The sequence below is a fragment of the Neolamprologus multifasciatus genome, chromosome 8 (genome assembly GCF_963576455.1).
Source record: "Neolamprologus multifasciatus chromosome 8, fNeoMul1.2, whole genome shotgun sequence".
NCBI lineage: Eukaryota > Metazoa > Chordata > Actinopteri > Cichliformes > Cichlidae > Neolamprologus > Neolamprologus multifasciatus.
In genome coordinates this window covers 18905698-18923691 of record NC_140446.1, presented here as the reverse complement: position 1 = coordinate 18923691, position 17994 = coordinate 18905698, and the positions used below count along the sequence as shown (strand labels likewise).

Sequence of the window (17994 nt, the reverse complement as noted above, 5' to 3'; positions counted from 1 at the left end):
AAACACGAGACTTTTGAAATAAAACAGGAAACATAATAAAACGTAGACATGACACACAAACGTTACAATGTGGACACACAGAGATGAAACACATGACAGACTGGACAGGAAACATGATATATAAACCAAGGGGTATGGAAATATTAACTAAAATTCATCTCAGACAAACTAATAATAATAATAGAACGTAACACTATTTCAATATAACATAAGAACTCAAAAATACAACAGAAGTGAAAATGGAGACCCAGCCCCCTGACAGTTATAGAAACTCTTAAATCTCTGTCAGAAACTCAAAAAACACAGAGAAAAAAACCCCTGAAAAACAGGGTGACCAGACGTCCCTCTTTATGTGCGACTTTATTCCTTGTACCCCACTCCCACATCTTGAGACAATGCCACACATTTTGACTAGTACTGCTGGTTGTGCACTTTTCTGAAGTCTGGCATTTGAAACAGAAGGGAAGCGATAACGTGCAGAATTTGGTGTATTTATATTTTTAAAGTAGACACGAAAATTTCAGACTACTTCCCAGCATCTCACTTTGTCTTCACATTTACTTTGCTGGGAATTTGGTCACCCTATGTTGAAATAAATCCAACATTACAGATTGGATAGAGACAGATGCCTCCATTTACAAAGCCTTACTTCACTTTCCAGACCTGCTTAAATAAATTAATCTTCACACACTGCCTCAGGGCGGATTTATCCTTTAAAGTGGGTACAACACAAACACAAAATGCAATCAGTCTTAACCAAGTGTTATCAAGTACATTCCAGAAAGTCCTCCTTTAAGCCTTTAATCAGTCACCAGAACGAACAAGTCAACAATGTCTCACATGCATCCTTCTTGTCCTTCTTATTATCTGTGTTGTCTTTACTCATTTCCTGAAGTTGGATGGGTCAGCTTCCACGCATTTTTTGTGAAGTGTGTAAAAACTCCTAAAAAGGGAAATTCTTTCAAGTGAAATGGAATTAGAAATGTAGTTGTGAGTTTAAAATAGAAAAAGGAGGATGCTTTGATTGCAGCATGTGCTACTGCAGAGTCATCTCACACCATAAGCATCTTCCTTCTCACATATTTTCCTCTTGGACTCTTGCACTTGCAATAGACCTTTCGACCGGAGCTGCTCCTCACCGATCCCTTCTTCACTTTCACACTGCTGGCTGTGCTCTCTGACAACGTCTTTCCTCCCGATTTCTCCTGTGTCTCCTCTTGCTTGAGGTTGTGGAGGTTCTCACAGTCACAGTAGTAGATTTTGTCCTCGTCGTTTGAGCAAAACCACTTTCGAGAGCTGTAAAGAAGCTCAAAAAAGCTGGAAAATGCTGATATCACCCCTACAATAAAGTAGAAGAAGAGAAAGATTGTCTTCTCTGCAGGCCGGGAGGTGTAGCACTTCACTGTCAGGGGGCAGGGAGAACGACTACATTCAAAATAGGCTTTTACCTCAAAGCCGTAGAGATACCACTGGGTAAATAGAAAGACAATTTCTGCCACCAAGCGGAAGATCACAGTGATAATGTAAAGCCTCCTTAAAGCTTTTTCTTCTCTGTTCTCGCTGCTCCACCTTTTACTTGATGGGGGTGGGTTAGCACTCTTGTTATGTTGGTGTGTGGCATACACGAGGAAAAGCAGAGAAGGTGTAGCGATGAGGACTATATGAAACACCCAGAATCTGTACTGGGAGATGGGGAAAGCCTCATCATAACACACCTGCTTACATCCTGGCTGTAGGGTGTTACAGATAAATTCCGCCTGCTCGTCCTCAAACATGTCACTGGCCACAGTTCCCAGGATCACTATCCTAAACACCAGCATGAGGAAGAGCCAGAAACGGCCCAGCATCGGGGATTGTGTCTGGAGGGCATCGAAGAATCCACCGATGAAGCCCCACTCACCCATGACTGCGGCACTGTCAGGTCTGGCTTCTTTTAAGTCTGGAGGCTTGTTCACCTGTCTGTCTTAGAGCAAACGCTGCCTTTGTTTAAAAACACTAAACTAAAATTCTTGTTATAATCTCCCATATATGACTCACAGTGAAACTAAACCCAATAAAAGTGATCAAAAGAAGTGGGTTCATAGTTTTTGCACTTTAGGTTGATTGAGTTCATATTCCTGCAAAGACAGTAATTCAAGGACATCACTAAAGGAATCAAACAATATCACCAGCCTACAATAAATCTCTATATTTCTTTTGCTTTCAGTTAGCGTAATATTTCAAAGAACTTCCAGGAAGCTGACAAACTTAAATTGTAGAGTATAATAATGCAGTTTTGCAGAATACAGGATTTGTAAATGATTTCGATTACTAAAGGCTGACTCTCATTGACATATACAGGCTGGTTGAACTGCTCAGTCAGAGACACATGTGCTGCCACAATAAAAAAAGGTTGAGCACACATTTGATTTAGGATTTAATCGGCAGTATCTAGACAAATGCGTGACCTACCCCCCTTAAAATTCTCCTACCATGTATACGCTCAGATAAACCAGATAAAAAATGGTCAATTCTCATGCCCACACGATCTTATAGTATACTCACCCTTAGCTCTCTCCAAAGTGCCATGTTCCTAAGGCTGGCTGGCACTTATGATTGAAAGGGCGGCAACAGTTGTCAGGAAATTCCTGCTACGTCCTAATCAGTGTCCATCCAGCCCCAGACAGAAGGTGTTTATCCAAGAAAGGCAAACTCTTGATGAGCATTTCCTAAATGGCAGGAAATATCTCTTTTAAGTTGGTCCACCAGTTTCCCTGGTAACCACATGAGAGGCTGCATGTAAAAAGAAAAATTGGGAATGTTTTTCCTCTTCATTTAGTCAGCTATCACCAAAATCAAAAGAGCTCACTGGTTTTCAGTTCAGGCTTTGCTAGCTATAGAAATGTTCCAGTAGTTTGGCATCGACAAGCTTTTAAAAGAAGTTTAAGGTTTAAAACAAACATGTTAATGGTATGAAACTCGAGCTGTGCTGTCTGCTGAAGTTACAACAAAATATTATTTGTTTCCCCCCACGTAAATATTTAAATATTTCTACAGAGCTCTGATTCTGGAGGAAAAATATGTGGCAAGTGACATGAAACAGGACACAATAGTAACACAGTAATAGCAACACAACTTCAAATAAACCATATAATTAATGTAAGCAAGTCAATATTGTGTTTTTTAAAGGTATAACATGACCAGCCAAAAATATTTACAGGTAAAGGCGAAACACTAACAAGTGGATTATAGAACAGAGTCCCTTTATTTTTCCTATTTAATAGAGTTAGTTTTAACTTACTGAGTCTTTCCAATTATTTAAGCCATCTTCTTATAGGTTGTGTGTATTGTAACATAACCTTTATCTTCTCTTAAAATTCATCAAACAAACACATAATTTATCATTCTTGGTAGGAGTTTTGAAGTGAAGAATGGTCTCCTCGCTCATCTTTAATGCTGCTGCACATAAGCAATGTGTTTCTTTGTGAACTTTAACAAAAATCTAAATTGCAATCTGTTATTTTACTGATGTCATAACCTATTTATGACAGTCAATGCTTTTGAGTGCTGTGCTCTAATAACCGTGCGAGACTAAGCACCTGGTTTTCAGGATCATGTTGTTGAAAGCATGCAAACTAAAATTTGCAAAACATATGTAACAATGTTTATATGACTGTGCCACATGGACACTACAGTTGTACTTTCATATGTGAATAACAAGATGCACTTATGACTGGATATGGAGAAAAAACAAACATAAAAACCACTTAAACCTTGGCACTCTCTGCTCCCAGGACGCCTGCCAACCTGTCCTCTCAGCACAAATTACTTCATCTGTAAGTCAAAGATATTTTTGAGGACATCCTGCACAGACTTTTTCTGGCTGCCCACATGGCTAAATAGAACTTGAAAAACAAAGGGAAAAATGTTGATGTTTCACAGGTTTTGGAAATATGTAAATAAATTCTTGGGATTTCATTGAAAAGCACCCAAAGACTTTATTCATCCTGCTGTGAATGTGTGCAAATAAGTGGCAGTCGTTACCACAGAGTTGCAGGTGAGGGAGCTCTGAAGCTTGAAGACTTTATGTAGGCAGCCTCAGCCTCCCTCAGCTTCTCTTCTGTCATCTTGACCACAAAGCGCAGTGTAATGTAAAAGTGTGATGTTCTCTTGTATCTTTGTTTCCTTCCCTGTGTCCCTCGTGCTCACCTCCACCCTGGTCTCAGTGCCAAATTCACATTTCATTGTCTTTGACTCAGTGTGTGTCACTTCCTGTTTTATTTTGACAGTACCTCATCTCGTGTGTGTCTTGTTCAGTGTTCCTTTCTCTGTCTCTTTAGTCTGCATTAGTTCTAGCTGTGTTCCCTTCTGTTGCCCATCCTCTCGTTATCCTGAACGAAATTCTAACTCTACTCAGTCTACCTCTGCTCGTTGTCACATCATCCCAATTTGTCGTGGTTCCTTTGTTTATCCCTAGTTTCAAGTTCCAAGTTTTACAGTTTCCTGATTTCCTCCTGGCCTGCATTTTTGTATTTTTTGTTTTACAGTTTCTTGTTACAGCAAATGAAGCTGCCTCCTTTAGTTTATTCCCTTGTCTCCGAGTCCTGTGTGTGGGTTCTACCTTGCCTGCCACACAGATGTTACATGACACCAGTGTTGGGTAAGTTACTTTAAAATAGTAACTTAGTTACATTACTAGTTACTTCTATCAAAAGTAACTCAGTTACTTCAAGTTACTCGTTACTTTCAAAGTAACTAGTTACTAGGGAAAGTAACTTCGGTTTTACTCAGAATTCTCTTGTTAATGTGTTGCTTCCATAACTTTGCCAGTCTTCTAGCTTGCTTACTTGCCACAAGTGCACTGTGCCACCTACCAATAGAAAGGAAAAGATAATGTGCATATTTCCACGAGAGAAATCCCACGCCTGGACCATCATTGACCCCTGCCATGATTCTAGCCTACGTCACAGCGTCATGTGCGCCTTTTACATCCAACACAAAAACTGCAGTCGTGGTGCTTTGATTGTACTCAGAACTCGGAAATTCTGCCTTCTGAATAGGAAGATGTAGGTAACACCAGACTGCAGATGAGCTGCATACAGGGCTGGACTGGGACAAAAAATCGGCCCGAGCGTTTTGACTAGAGACCGGCCCACCATTACAGGAAAAATCATAAAGCCTTTGAATGAAAACAAACGCTGTTGTGACAGTGATGTACACTGTTTTGATGGTATATATGCATCAATCTATCAATCGTTTATTGTAAGATTGAGATAATTATTTTTTAAAAGCTAGACATTTTAAATGAGAATAAGAAAGAAAAGTATTTCTTTGTGCCCACCTCTCCCTGTTAATGCCCTACCTGGCCCCCCTGGCAAAACTTTGCTAGATCCACACCTGCACAGTTACCAGCTGTCAGCTACCTAAAAAAGGATCTTGGGGTTATCTGTCTCTCAGAAACAGTTCATAACTTCCCTTCAACTCATTCATGTCACCTAAAAGGTAAACCTGTTTCTCCATCACCTTTTCAGCTCTGATGATTCAGTAAGGACATCTCCTGGTTTCATCTTCATGTTTCCCTCTCACCAGATAACCAAACCGACATCATGACCAGCAGCTTTTTTGCAGCTGTGGCTCCAGCAAACATCAGCTGATACTAGAAATTAATATTAAATAAATTCTAACAACTGCTGATCAAGCTTAAACGTGCTGCTGTTGTTTAACGCGACATTGGCTGGTTTCCTGTTTCTTGCGCAAAGTGGGCGATAAACAAACAAGAGAGCCGATCAGCTGATCATTGATCAGTTTTCATGATTGAAGTAGAAACAGGAGAGAGAGGGGAGAGAATGAAAGAAGAAGAGGCAGCTGTGCAGCAAAGACACAGAATAACTCCCACTTTGTGTCTTTTTCATTGTAGCTGAATTACGGGACAAACTGTTCCTTTTCACCTCAATAAGAAACGCGTAATATTTTCTCTGAATACCAGACGGGACGGTTGGCAACTCTAATAACTTATGAACAAAATAAAGTTCAACATCATTAACTTCATAGCACCCACCCAGCTGTATAGAAACTCCGTCATGCTAGCTAGTACGCAGTACGGAAAAAGTCAGAATAATGAAAATAAACTCCACCTAAACTTGGTTTATATCTGACTCGGATAGCCTGCAGGTCATAACTTCTTACCTGAAGTTCAGTTCACACTTGGACCGGCGGCCGCCTCGGGTCTCTTTTCCTTCTGCGTCCCCTTTCCCTCATCCACCTGCTGGCCTCCACCACTTGCTAATGTTACAGAATCTGTGGAAGCTCCGCGATAGCCACCACATGAAGTAACGAGTAACGACCCTATCTAAATCCCAGTAACGACTAACGCGTTCCTGATTTTGGCATAATAACTAGTTACCGTGCTCGTTACCACAATAATAACGTAGTTACTGTAACGCGTTACTTAATAACGCGTTAGTCCCAACACTGCATGACACAGAGGTTAATAACTGTCTCCATCAAAATGGTCTAAAAAGTACAACAAATGAATAAGTGTATTCTCACTAGATACCCTATGGGTAGTAAGTGGTTACGGTGCACCGTTTTCTCTACCCCCAGTCCCTTCTCAGGTTTCACTCTGTATACTGGTAGGCAGGGCATTTTGTCAAGCACAACATAGGGTGCAGTTCTCCACTTATTCTTCAACTTGTGCTTTCCAGTGACACCAAAATTCTTTAGCAACACCCGGTCTCCTGGTGCCAAGGTCTGTTCTTTCACATGCTTGTCATGTGCTTTCTTGTTTCTTTGATGACTTTTGTCAGCAGCCTCTGTCGCTAGCCGGTAAGCTTGTTGCAAATCAGCTTTCAGCTTAGCTATGTACTGGTGATGTGTCAGACTGCTGTGTGTCTGGTTGTTGGTTCCGAAACAGATGTCCACAGGCAGCCGGGCCTCCCTGCCAAACATAAGCAGGTAGGGTGAGTACCCAGTTGCTTCGTTCTGTGTACAATTGTACGCGTGTACCAAATGACTAATGGACTGATTCCACGCCTGTTTCTTCTTGAGATCCAAGGTTCCCAGCATGGAAAGTAACGTCCGGTTAAATCTCTCTGGCTGTGGATCTCCCTGGGGATGATAAGGCGTTGTCCGGGATTTCCGGATTCCCAACACTCTCAGAAGGTCGTGGATCAGCTTACTCTCGAAATCACGTCCCTGGTCGGAATGTATCTGGGCTAGAAGTCCATAATGTACAAAGTACCGCTCACAGAGAATCTTGGCTACTGTGGAGGCTTTTTGGTCTTTAGCTGGAAAAGCTTGTGCATATCTGGTAAAGTGATCAGTCACTACCAGAACGTTAGCATATCCCTGAGAGTCTGGCTCTAGGGATAGAAAATCAATACACACGAGATCTAGTGGCCCACTACTGGTGATCTGGTTCAATGGTGCAGCTCGTTGTGTAGGTGCTTTACGTGCAACACATCTCCCACAGTTCCTTATGTATTGCTCAACTTCTGCACTCATCCTAGGCCAGTAGAATCGGTCTCGTATGAGCTCCACAGTCTTGTCCACCCCCAGGTGACCTGACTCATCATGAAGTGATCTAAGCACCATGGCAACATGCTCTCGGGGTAGTACAAGCTGATGTATTTCCTTTCCAGGTTGTCTCTGTACTTTCCGGTAGAGTACTCCATCAGTGATTGCCAACTTGTTTGCCTCTCTTTGAAGCAACATGGCTTCTGCATTGGAGTCTTTATCGAAAGTAAAGGGAATCGCTCCATTCATGGATTTCTTTACAGGAGCGATCACTGGATCATTGTCTTGTGCTTTGATAAGCTCGGCTTTGCTTATCTGGGTCAAACACCCGTAGTCAAGATGAGTGGGAAAAACAAAACACTCTGGGAGTGCCTCAGGGGAAACCCCTAAAGATTCAGCAAAGCTGACTGTCCCTCCTCCTGCTGACTTTCTACAGGAGATCTGCTTACACAGAGCTTTGACACTGTCCAAGGGCAGAGTTTGCCAATCAGTGTCGTCTGTTGGTAAGGGGTTGCGCGATAACGCGTCAGCATCAATGTTGCTGCTTCCAGGTCGGTACTGGAGAGTGAAATCGTAAGTGGCAAGAGCAGCTAACCACCGATGCCCAGTGGCATTGAGCTTGGCAGTGGTGAGGATATATGTGAGGGGATTGTTATCCGTCCTCACCGTGAACTGTGCTCCGTACAGGTAGTCGTGAAACTTGTCAACTACAGCCCACTTCAACGCCAAAAACTCAAGCTGGTGCACGGGGTAGTTTTTCTCTGATGAGCTAAGCTTTCGGCTAGCAAATGCAACAGGTCGCAGCCCTTCTGGGTGTTCTTGGTTAAGCACAGCACCCAACCCCTGAAGGCTAGCATCAATGTGCAACACATAAGGCTTGGTTGGGTCTGCGAATGCCAGAACAGGTGCATTTGTAAGAGAATGTATAATGTTCTGGAAAGCCTCTGTACATGCAGCATCCCACCTGTCCCCAAACGGTTCATTTACCCGATGGTAGGTCTTTTCTGGGACTCTGACAGCTCTCTTTCCTTTCTGAGTTGGTGGGTAACCTTTACATAGTTCGGTTAACGGCTTGACAATGATGGAGTAGTCCTTTATGAAGCGACGGTAATACCCACAGAACCCTAGGAAAGACTGCAGTGATGGGAGATCGGTGGGTTGCTTCCAGCGAGCTACCGCCTCAACTTTGCTTGGGTCAGTGGCAATCCCTTTCTCTGACACTATGTGTCCAACATATGTCACCTGTGGCCTGCAGAACTGACATTTGTCAATGGACAATTTAAGGCCAGTCTCTTCCAGTCTGTCAAGAACTTTGATTAGTCTCTGCTCATGTTCTTCCAAAGTTCTTCCGAAAACGATCAAATCGTCAAGGTACACTATGACCTCAATCATGTGCATGTCTCCCACTGCTTTCTCCATTACTCTTTGAAAGGTCGCGGGGGCTCCTGTTATCCCCTGGGGCATCCTCTCAAATTGAAAGAATCCCAAAGGACATATGAAAGCAGTCTTCTCCTTGTCCTCTTCTGCCATGGGAATTTGGTAGTATCCACTATGCAAATCCAAGACAGAGAACCACCTGCTGCCAGACAAACAGTCCAACGCCTCGTCAATGCGAGGAACTGTGTATTGGTCAGGGACAGTTCTGCGATTCAGGGTCCGATAGTCCACACACATGCGCAACCGCCCCGTTTTCTTTCGTGCCAAGACAATGGGGGAAGCATAGGGACTCCTTGATTCTTTTATTATCCCCGCTGCCAAAAGTCCTTGCAGGTGGCGGCGTAAGTCATCCAGATCAGCTGGGGCAACACGGCGGGACCGCTCTCGGAAGGGGGTATGGTCAGCTAGACGGATGTGATGTTGCACTCCTTTAGCCAAACCCACATCCCATTCCTCCGTCGAGAAAACTTTGCCTCTCTCTGCAAGTTTCTGACTAAGCCTCTGTTTCCATTCAGCTGGTATAGGAGAGTCCCCAAAATTAAACAGAGATGGGTCAAGCTTAGTAGAAGCTTTTGTGTTTGGGCCTGGGACATCAGTCACTATATCAGCTACATGCAGGTGTGCAACCACAGTGCCCATGGGAATGGCAGTGTCTTTTAGTGACTGGTTGCGCATGAGCACCAGAAACTTGTCTCTATCAAGCATCTTTGAGAACAATACGGTTGGCTGTACAAGCACACTTGGGGGAAGGGCATGTGAAGCTGCCCGTTCTGTAATGAGGATGCTGTCTCCAATGGTGTGGATGTCTTTAACTTTACATACAGCTATATGTTCTTTCCCAGCTGGAATGACCAGTGGGCCAGGACCAGTCCACTTAACGTTAGCTACTGGACTGTCATCATCCTTGGCAGACTCAGACATAATAGTAGGTAGGTTCTGAGGCTGCTGAACATTCACTTTGGCAGAGCAAACATTCTCCACTCTCACTTTCTTTCCAGTTGTAGAAATGGGTCTGATTTTATGAACATTGGTGCCCACCAAGACAGGTATGGTATCTGAGCACCGAGGGTCTGGGCACACCAAAGCGAGGACTGGGATAGTCTCAACTTTCTCTCGTGTTTCTTCAGGGAATTCCAATTCAATTTGAATGTACCCCCTGTAAGGATAGCTGGTCTCTGATTCACTTAGGCCCCAAATATCTAGGCCCGTAACAGAGCGTAAAGGCACATGAGACAAGTGTTTTGAATACCAGCTGTCAAAAATGATGGTCACCTGAGAGCCACTGTCTAAGAGAGCAGTGCAAGGTACACCATCTACCTTCACACCGGCTGTGGAGGGTGGCCCTACCAGACCTTCAGGGAAACTAGGCGTCCTGACATTGACAACACTCCGGTTAACACCTACATTGGTGGTGTTCGGTTCTTTTGCAGAACTGGGAGTTTTATTACTTTCTCCCTGCTTCCGTTGAGCCTGAATGAATTTCTGTATCACTTTAGGGTAGTTTTCTGGAGCCTTACACTTGGTAGAGATGTGCCCATCCTCCCCGCAGCGATAACAGAAAAAGTGACTGGGATCTCTGAGTGTTCTTGCTCCCTGCTGAGGGTGCGTGGGAGAACCATGGTGCCTGGGCGAGGGCACCGCAACCCCTGTGCTGGGGTTGACTGACATGACAGAGATCTGTTTTCTTAGCTTCACCACTTCTTTCTTTAACGCTTGGAGGTTTTTGTCTTCTCCCAAGCTGTCTGCTTCAGCATACTTTGTGGATGCTGCCCCAGGTGAATGGACACCTGGCACCCCTGCAGCAGTGGTGAGCTCATTGACTTGGGTTTTCAGACCTTGTATCTCAAGTCTAAGATTTTCCACGTGTGCCCCTGTGGGTACAGTAGCGCTTTTGACATGCACGACTTTGTTGAGGTTAAGTCTGCGCCGAGAAGCTTCATGCTCCTCTTCAATGCGGACCTCATTTAACAGCTGCAGAAAGGTAGGGGGATTATCTTTTTGTTCCCTTAAACGCAAACTTAACAGCATCAGGTCAGACCCTGTTGCACCTTTAATGAGCTGATCAAGACGTGCTTTGTCAATGAGGGCAGGAGACAGACCTCCCTTTTTGACCACCTTGCTCAGAGATCTCTCCATTCTTCCCAGAAACTCAGAAAGTTTCTCCCCTCTGTGTTGACATAGCATTCGGAAGGCAAAATAGAGTTCCTCTCCTGTTTCTGGTGTGTCAAAAGTATTCTCAATCACATCAATGTATTCTTGAGGTGTCGCTTCAGGGTTATTAAATCGTACAGCCTGTAAAATCTCCAACGCAGGACCCTTTACACTTTCCATTATCCTGATTTTCTTCTCTCTGTCAGGCCGATCATATTCCTCTATCATCAGTCGAGCCTGTAGTATCCAGTTCTCCAACTGCTCCTCTCCTGGGGGTGTGGGAACAACCCCTGAGAAGGTGCGCAACCTCCTGTAGCTGCTATTGTCACTGGCAGGCTTAGAGGTATTTTGCAGAAGGTCTCCAACAGCTCTGATGATTGCTTCAGGAGTGGAGGCCTGCAGTGTGGCGGCAGGTCCCAAATCAGTTTGAGATGCCTGCCAGTCATCTGCACCCAGCTGGTCATCTGAACCATCCTCCTCCTCTAAGTGGCCGATGATTCTCCAGGGTGAATTGCTGCCATCAGCTAGAATGTCCAGAGGAATGGCTTTAGTGTTTACCTTTTCTCTGCATTCACACAGTACGGTCAAACACTTGCTCTGAGGATCATACATACGTCCTCTAACCTTCACACGTCCAAGAACTTTAATGGATTGCAGAGTTCTTTCTATGACTTCAATCTCTGTGTCCTCGGGAACATCTCTAAGTAGTATGGCATGCGAAGGGTTAAGGCCTTCTCCTTTACACCAGTGCCGTAACTGAGCCATTTCTTGGTGCTGGGTGCGTGTGAATCTTACTGTATGTGTATAGTGTAACACAATACCAAACACAAACTGATTTTGCTCTGCTGTAACTTACTATAACTTCAAATCACTCTCTCTTTAAGGGTTGTCTGGGTCACAAGTTAATACTAATTACTACCAGTCTTTATCCCAGCGGTGCCTCCATTTTATGTAGCACCCCACCCGTGATACTGAGTCTAAATCCACTTACCTCAGTTTGGACCCCCTAGGCGGGGTGTTAGGTTCGTTACAGCCTAGATACCACAAATGGTTCTGGTATAGACAGGAATCAGGGAAACTATCAGTAAACCTTTGCCTGCAAGTTAGACTTAACCAGTAGTAAAAGAATCAACCCCAGACAACTCTTTAACACCAACCAAACGTTTACTGAATGTAAGGGCTGGCAAAAGTAATGTACAACACACCCATTTCTTAACTCAATTTAAATGATATTCAGCTTCATAAACAAATGAAACATGCTGTGTAAACGAAATAATTCCCTTTGACATTATGTTAAACAACACAAGTTATGTTATCACCTCTTGGTAAGTGACTCACTAATATACACTCAAAATATGCTATATAAATCCACTAGATACACAATATTCACACATGGGCCCCACACGCACTCACATTCACACTTGTTGCAGGCCTGTTTGCTGCTCCCAGCGGACGATGGAGAAAAATCCTCTTCTCCCCAGTATGAGCACAAAAGTCCAACTTACAGTTCAGTTGCTCGGTAGGTTGCCGTTCACCAGTCCAAAATAAATCCACTGTCCGCTCTCCCTACAGACCCGATGCTGTCTCTGCTACAGCGCGTTAGCCAGTCACTGTCCAGCTCTCTGACAGTCCATAGCGGCTGCCTCCGCGGCGCAGCCAAGCAGTCCGGGCTAGCCTTTAGCCTCGGCTGTCGTAGCTAGAAACACAGTTTTTTTCACGGTGGTGCGACAGTTGAAACAAAAAGTCACTTCGCCCGCACTCTGTTGCAAAGCTCTCGCACGGTTAACTTTCTAGACACGCACTCTCTTGTGCTAGTTAACCTCAGTAAACTAGCCGAGTCTCTCACATCTGTTCAGCTAACCTCGTGCATCTCTCCATGCCGTTTTCCTCTCCTCCTCCATTGCAACCGATCACAGGTCCCGTTCTGTGCTACCTTCACGGGCCTCCAGAAAATTAGAACTCTGAACAATACTTTAACTCTCTTCAGAGTTACATACCATAAAATAATACTTTATGATTAACATAACAGTTTCATTGTTCTAATTACCTGTATTTACCTTGTGACATATTACAGGGCAAATTACATTCAGGGTACAGTTACATCACATAAACTTAACTGTGAACACCTTATGTTACTGTGGCGTTTATGTCCATGGGAATTATGAGTATCTACTCCCAAATTCCTATCCGGGCTACATGTATATTTATTAAAGTCAGTTTAATATACCTACAAAACCGGCAAAGCTTGAAAAGAAAAGCATCTGGACTTCTATAAGTTGCTTGAAGACCTTTCACCTCTCATCCAAGAAGCTTCTTCAGTTCTAAAGTCAAATGGTGGAGAGTCCCAGATTTAAGCCCTGTGTGAGTGTCCCCCCAAAGGGACATGGAGCCCCTAATGATCCTCTACCTAATCACATGAGCCAAGGTGTGAAAACGGGTGTAGGTCACAGTCAGCCAAGATTTTGGGTGAACTCATCGTGGAACCTAGCCCCTATCATGTGATTTCCTGAGGTCAGAAGGCCCAGGATGTGAGTGGGCGTTAAGGCGTCTGTCCTCTCTGTCCAAAAGATTTTGGACTAAGAAGACAGATTGTTTGAAAGAGGAGTGAAAGAAGCCATCTATGTCCACTGTGAACGACCCTCTTTGAAGAGAGGCGGTGGTTTATGACACCAACTGTCTGCCATCGGTAATCCAGTTTGAGATCCCTTCCCAGACGCCTTAAGACCCACTCACATCCTGGGCCTTCTGACCTCAGGAAATCACATGATAGGGTGGGGCTAGGTTCCACAATGAGTTCACCCGAAATCTTGGCTGATTGCGACCCACACCCGTTTTCACACCTCTCCACCATTTGACCCTAGAACTGAAGAAGCTCCTCGGATAAGAGGTGAAATGTCTTCAAGCAACTTAAAGAAGTCCAGACACTTTTCTTTCTAAGCTCCTTAGACTATGATGACCTGGATGACTGAGAACCTTCACAGACATGTAGTTTATAAAGTTCCTGCTGACCTGAGCATGGTGAAGGGCTGGCAGAATCCCTGTCAGTGTGACACACACAAATAAGTAATTACTTTATTAAATTATTTTTGTTATATATGCATTTAAAAAAATACATTTCATACTAATTAAGTGCAGGTGGTTTGAGTGTCTCAAGTCCTGCATGTTCGGTGTTTCAAGTCAGTGTATTCCACTATTATATTATTTGTCAGTTTTTACAGGTCAGGAATGTGTCCAGAAGCAAATAAATATGCTTAAACAACCTCTGAAATTTACCCAATATTATTTCAGACAGATGTGTAATGGATTTCACTTTTTTACTTGAACTACAGGTGTGGGTATAGCAAACACTCCTGCTCATATAAAGTGTAAAGCCATGTGTATAGTTGCAGTGCCCCTGATTACTTTCTTCTCTTTAAGATGTTTTTTATTTATTATTTTGGAAAATGTGTTAAGCTAGTCTGAAGTCATTCATTAAAAAATAAGCTATCTCTCTGTTAGCAGCTAACTTGCCAGAGAAGATACAAAGCCAGAAAACTGGGTTAGAGTTCCTGCCTCTGACCAGCTACAAAAGGGCAACAGGTCCAAAAAAAACAGCGTTAAACAAGTTTATCAAGTGTAATCCAGAAAATGTTTCCTCCTTGAACTGTTTACAGCATTTTATCGTTTACCAGAACAGTGTCAACAAGTCAACAATGCCTCGCATTCGTCTTATCATTTTGTTGCATTTGCTCGTTTCCTGATCTTAAGCATTTCCTTGTGATATGTTCCATGGAAAAATTCCTTAACTGTAAGGAATGTTAACAGTGAAACAGCACGAAGGAATTAGAAATGTGTCACAAATTTATAATAGAAAGAGAGGATGCAGTGATAGCAGCATGTGTGATTCAGAGTCCTCTCACACTGTAAGCCTCGAGCCACTCACATATTTTCCTCTTGGACTCTTGGTCCTGTTCCCAGTGTTGGAGGCCTTTCAACTGGAGGTGCTTCTCACTGATTCCTTCTTCACTTGCACACTGCTTGTCTTTTCTCCTGGTTTCTCCTCTGTCTTCTCTTGCTTGTGGTTGAGGAGGTTCTCGCAGTCACACTGGTCATCTAGTTCTAAGTGCTTTTGATTTGAGCAAAACCACTTCCCGGAGCTGTAGAGAATCTCCACAATGCTGGAAAATGCTGATATCACCCCTACAGCAAAGTAGAAGAGGAGGAAGATTGTTTTCTCTGCAGGCCGAGAAGTGTAGCACTCCACTGTTAGGGGGCAGGGAGAACGACTACATGGAAAATGGGCCTCCATCTTGAAGCCGTAGAGGCGCCACTGGACAAATAAGAAGCCGATTTCTGCCATTATGCGGAAGATCAGAGTGATAATGTAGAGTGCCCTTAAAGTTTTTTCTTCTCTGTTCTCCCTGCTGGTCTTTTTCCTCAATGAGGAGCTGTTGGCTTTCTTGTGATGCTGATGTGTTGCATATATGAGGTAAAGCAGAGAAGGTGTAGCGATGAGGACTATATGAAACACCCAGAATCTGTACTGGGAGATGGGGAAAGCCTCATCATAACACACCTGCTTACATCCTGGCTGTAGGGTGTTACAGGTAAATTCCTCCTGCTCGTCCTCAAACATGTCACTGGCCACGGTTTCCAAGATAACTATCCTAAACACCAGCATGAAGACGAGCCAGAAACGACCCAGCATCGGCGACTCGGTCTGGAGGGCATCGAAGAATCCACCGATGAAGCCCCACTCACCCATGGCTGCAGCATTGTCAGGTCCAGAGGTTTGTTCTCCGATCCGTCTCAGATTCGCCACCTTTGTTTTAAGAATGAAACCAGAATGTTTGTTATCATAATCTCCAATCCATGACTTTCACTCAAAGTGAAACTAAATCTGGTCAAAAGTGGGCTCAGGATATTTGCATCTTAGGTGTTGACTGAGTCCTGTGGGCTTAAACTAAAAGCCTACAATAATTCTCAATTTCTGTTGCCTTTAGTTAACACATCAGCTCAAAGAAATTGTAAGAAACTAACAAGCTAATAGTGTGGAGTCTACCGATGTAGTGTTGTCTCAAATGTAGGATTGAAAATGTGTCTTATACCGACTGGTTGAACTACTCACCTATGTTTTAGAGATGTCTGTTCTGCCAAGACAAAACAGGTTGAGCATAGATTTTCTTTTTGTGTATGTTTATTTAAGAAAGACAAAATCTTGATGAGTATTTTAAAAAAAAGTTTCCTTTACTGGATGGAAGAATATCTTTAAAGTTGTACCAACACGTTTCCTGATCACAGCATGACATGTTTTGTTAAATATAAAAATTATACATGTAGTTTCTTAATTTAGTCAGCAAGAACCAGAATCAAAACAATTTTTTTGTTTTTGGTTTTAAGTTGTTAGATTAAACTCTGTAAAAAAGAATTTCTTTTGTGACCCTGGATATGGCATCTAAATTTGATCAGAACTTAATTACTGAGTACTTAAGAAGTAGTTAATTGAAAAAACAACAGCAACATTTTAAGTTATATATCATCTACTTTTGAGGTATAACCAATCAGGGAAAAACAATCACCCTTCTCTGTTCCTCAGTCGTCCTCTCACTTGTCCAAACCTGTTTAAAACTCCATTCGCCTCTCTACACAAGTATGTTATGTAGACTAACGACCTTTCCACTCTTCATCCTCTTCATAGCTTCCCTCCCTTGCTTCTTGCTAATCCTCTCTCATCCTCTACATTACATCCTTAATACAGTCACAACATTCTCCAGATACTCCTTGATAATAAAACATTACTTACATGTAGATATTTCTGAGTGCTGTGTCGTCATGACACCCAGCGCATCCAATGTTGGCTGCTCCTCCCTCGACATACAACATGAATATTACCTAGAAGCAAAATATTTAACAGGTTACATGAAACAGCACACAATCAACCCGTGACACGACTTCCAACTTACTGTACAATTAACACAAACAAGCGGAGTGCACAACACATTTCGAGAAGCTAAGAGGAAATGAGCCTAAAACAAGACTTTTTTTTCTTCCCTTTGATATGATGAGAATCTTTATTTTGAAACAGTGAATTGGATTTTTTTTATGTCACACAGATTTCTGTTCCATTTATTCAGTAAGAGTCTCTGTCGTTTGAAAGCTGTAAGAACATAGTTTTGAACTTCAGATCAAACAACATGGCCGGAGCCAGAGAAGCCGTTCTCTGTCGTCAACGTGGGCAGAGGTTCCTCACTGTCAAACACAGTGGATGTTACTAATAGTCTCACATGTTTTGCAGTTGGGAATCTTCGTTTTCCAGCCTGTGTGAATGCCTTCAACACCAAGCATCAGCACAGTGAGGGTGATAGGAATGTTCTTGTTACAGTTATTCTTAAGCAGGTTTTCCACAGTTGAGAAAACATGGTAGGCGAAGTGGCTGGAAGTAGTGCAAGATATCTGCAGCTTTAGCGGCCGAATTGTCCAAGTGCAGAACACTGATTTATATTTAGTTTCCAACAAAAGTTAAAATTAACCATACTGTCAGCAGAGGACATGACAAATGCTAAATTGTTTGCCATTCAGTCACACAAACTTTATGAACACCACCTTTAGAGGGCATGTATTTAAAGCGCCTGTTGACCTGAACGAGGTGAAGAGCAGGAGGGCTGGCACAGTCCATTTGTGAATTCATTATACAGTATATACATGTGTTTCTGTGCATTTTACTCTGTTTGTATGCTGGTATGATTTATAAAGCTCTACAAGTTTGGTGTTTCAAGTCAGTGTGTACCACTGTGGACAGCAGAGGGCAGCAGAATGCCTACTATAGGTCTGCCTTGTTTCCATTGGTGTCATGAGATCACTATCCTAGCAAGACTGATCAGGCTAACATTGGCATGTTTCTTCTGCTCATTATTTCTGATTTTTCACAGGTCA

At 43.1% G+C, this 17994-nt stretch overlaps 2 protein-coding genes across 2 annotated transcripts; both read right to left on the bottom strand.

The window, feature by feature from the left end:
* Positions 1-464: 464 nt before the first annotated feature.
* Positions 465-3550, bottom strand: LOC146512946 (gap junction delta-3 protein-like). Its single transcript, XM_085170609.1, has 2 exons — positions 2545-3550; positions 465-2117 (listed from the first exon to the last, which is right to left on the bottom strand). Exon 2 carries the CDS (start codon positions 1902-1904, stop codon positions 1053-1055), a length of 852 nt encoding a protein of 283 aa, XP_085026735.1. The 5' UTR covers positions 1905-2117; positions 2545-3550; the 3' UTR covers positions 465-1052.
* A 9791-nt stretch (positions 3551-13341) lies between these two features.
* On the bottom strand, positions 13342-16816 carry LOC146512945 (gap junction delta-3 protein-like). The gene has a single exon (XM_085170610.1). The coding sequence runs from the start codon at positions 15824-15826 to the stop codon at positions 15053-15055; it is 774 nt and encodes a 257-aa protein (XP_085026736.1). The 5' UTR covers positions 15827-16816; the 3' UTR covers positions 13342-15052.
* Positions 16817-17994: the final 1178 nt, after the last annotated feature.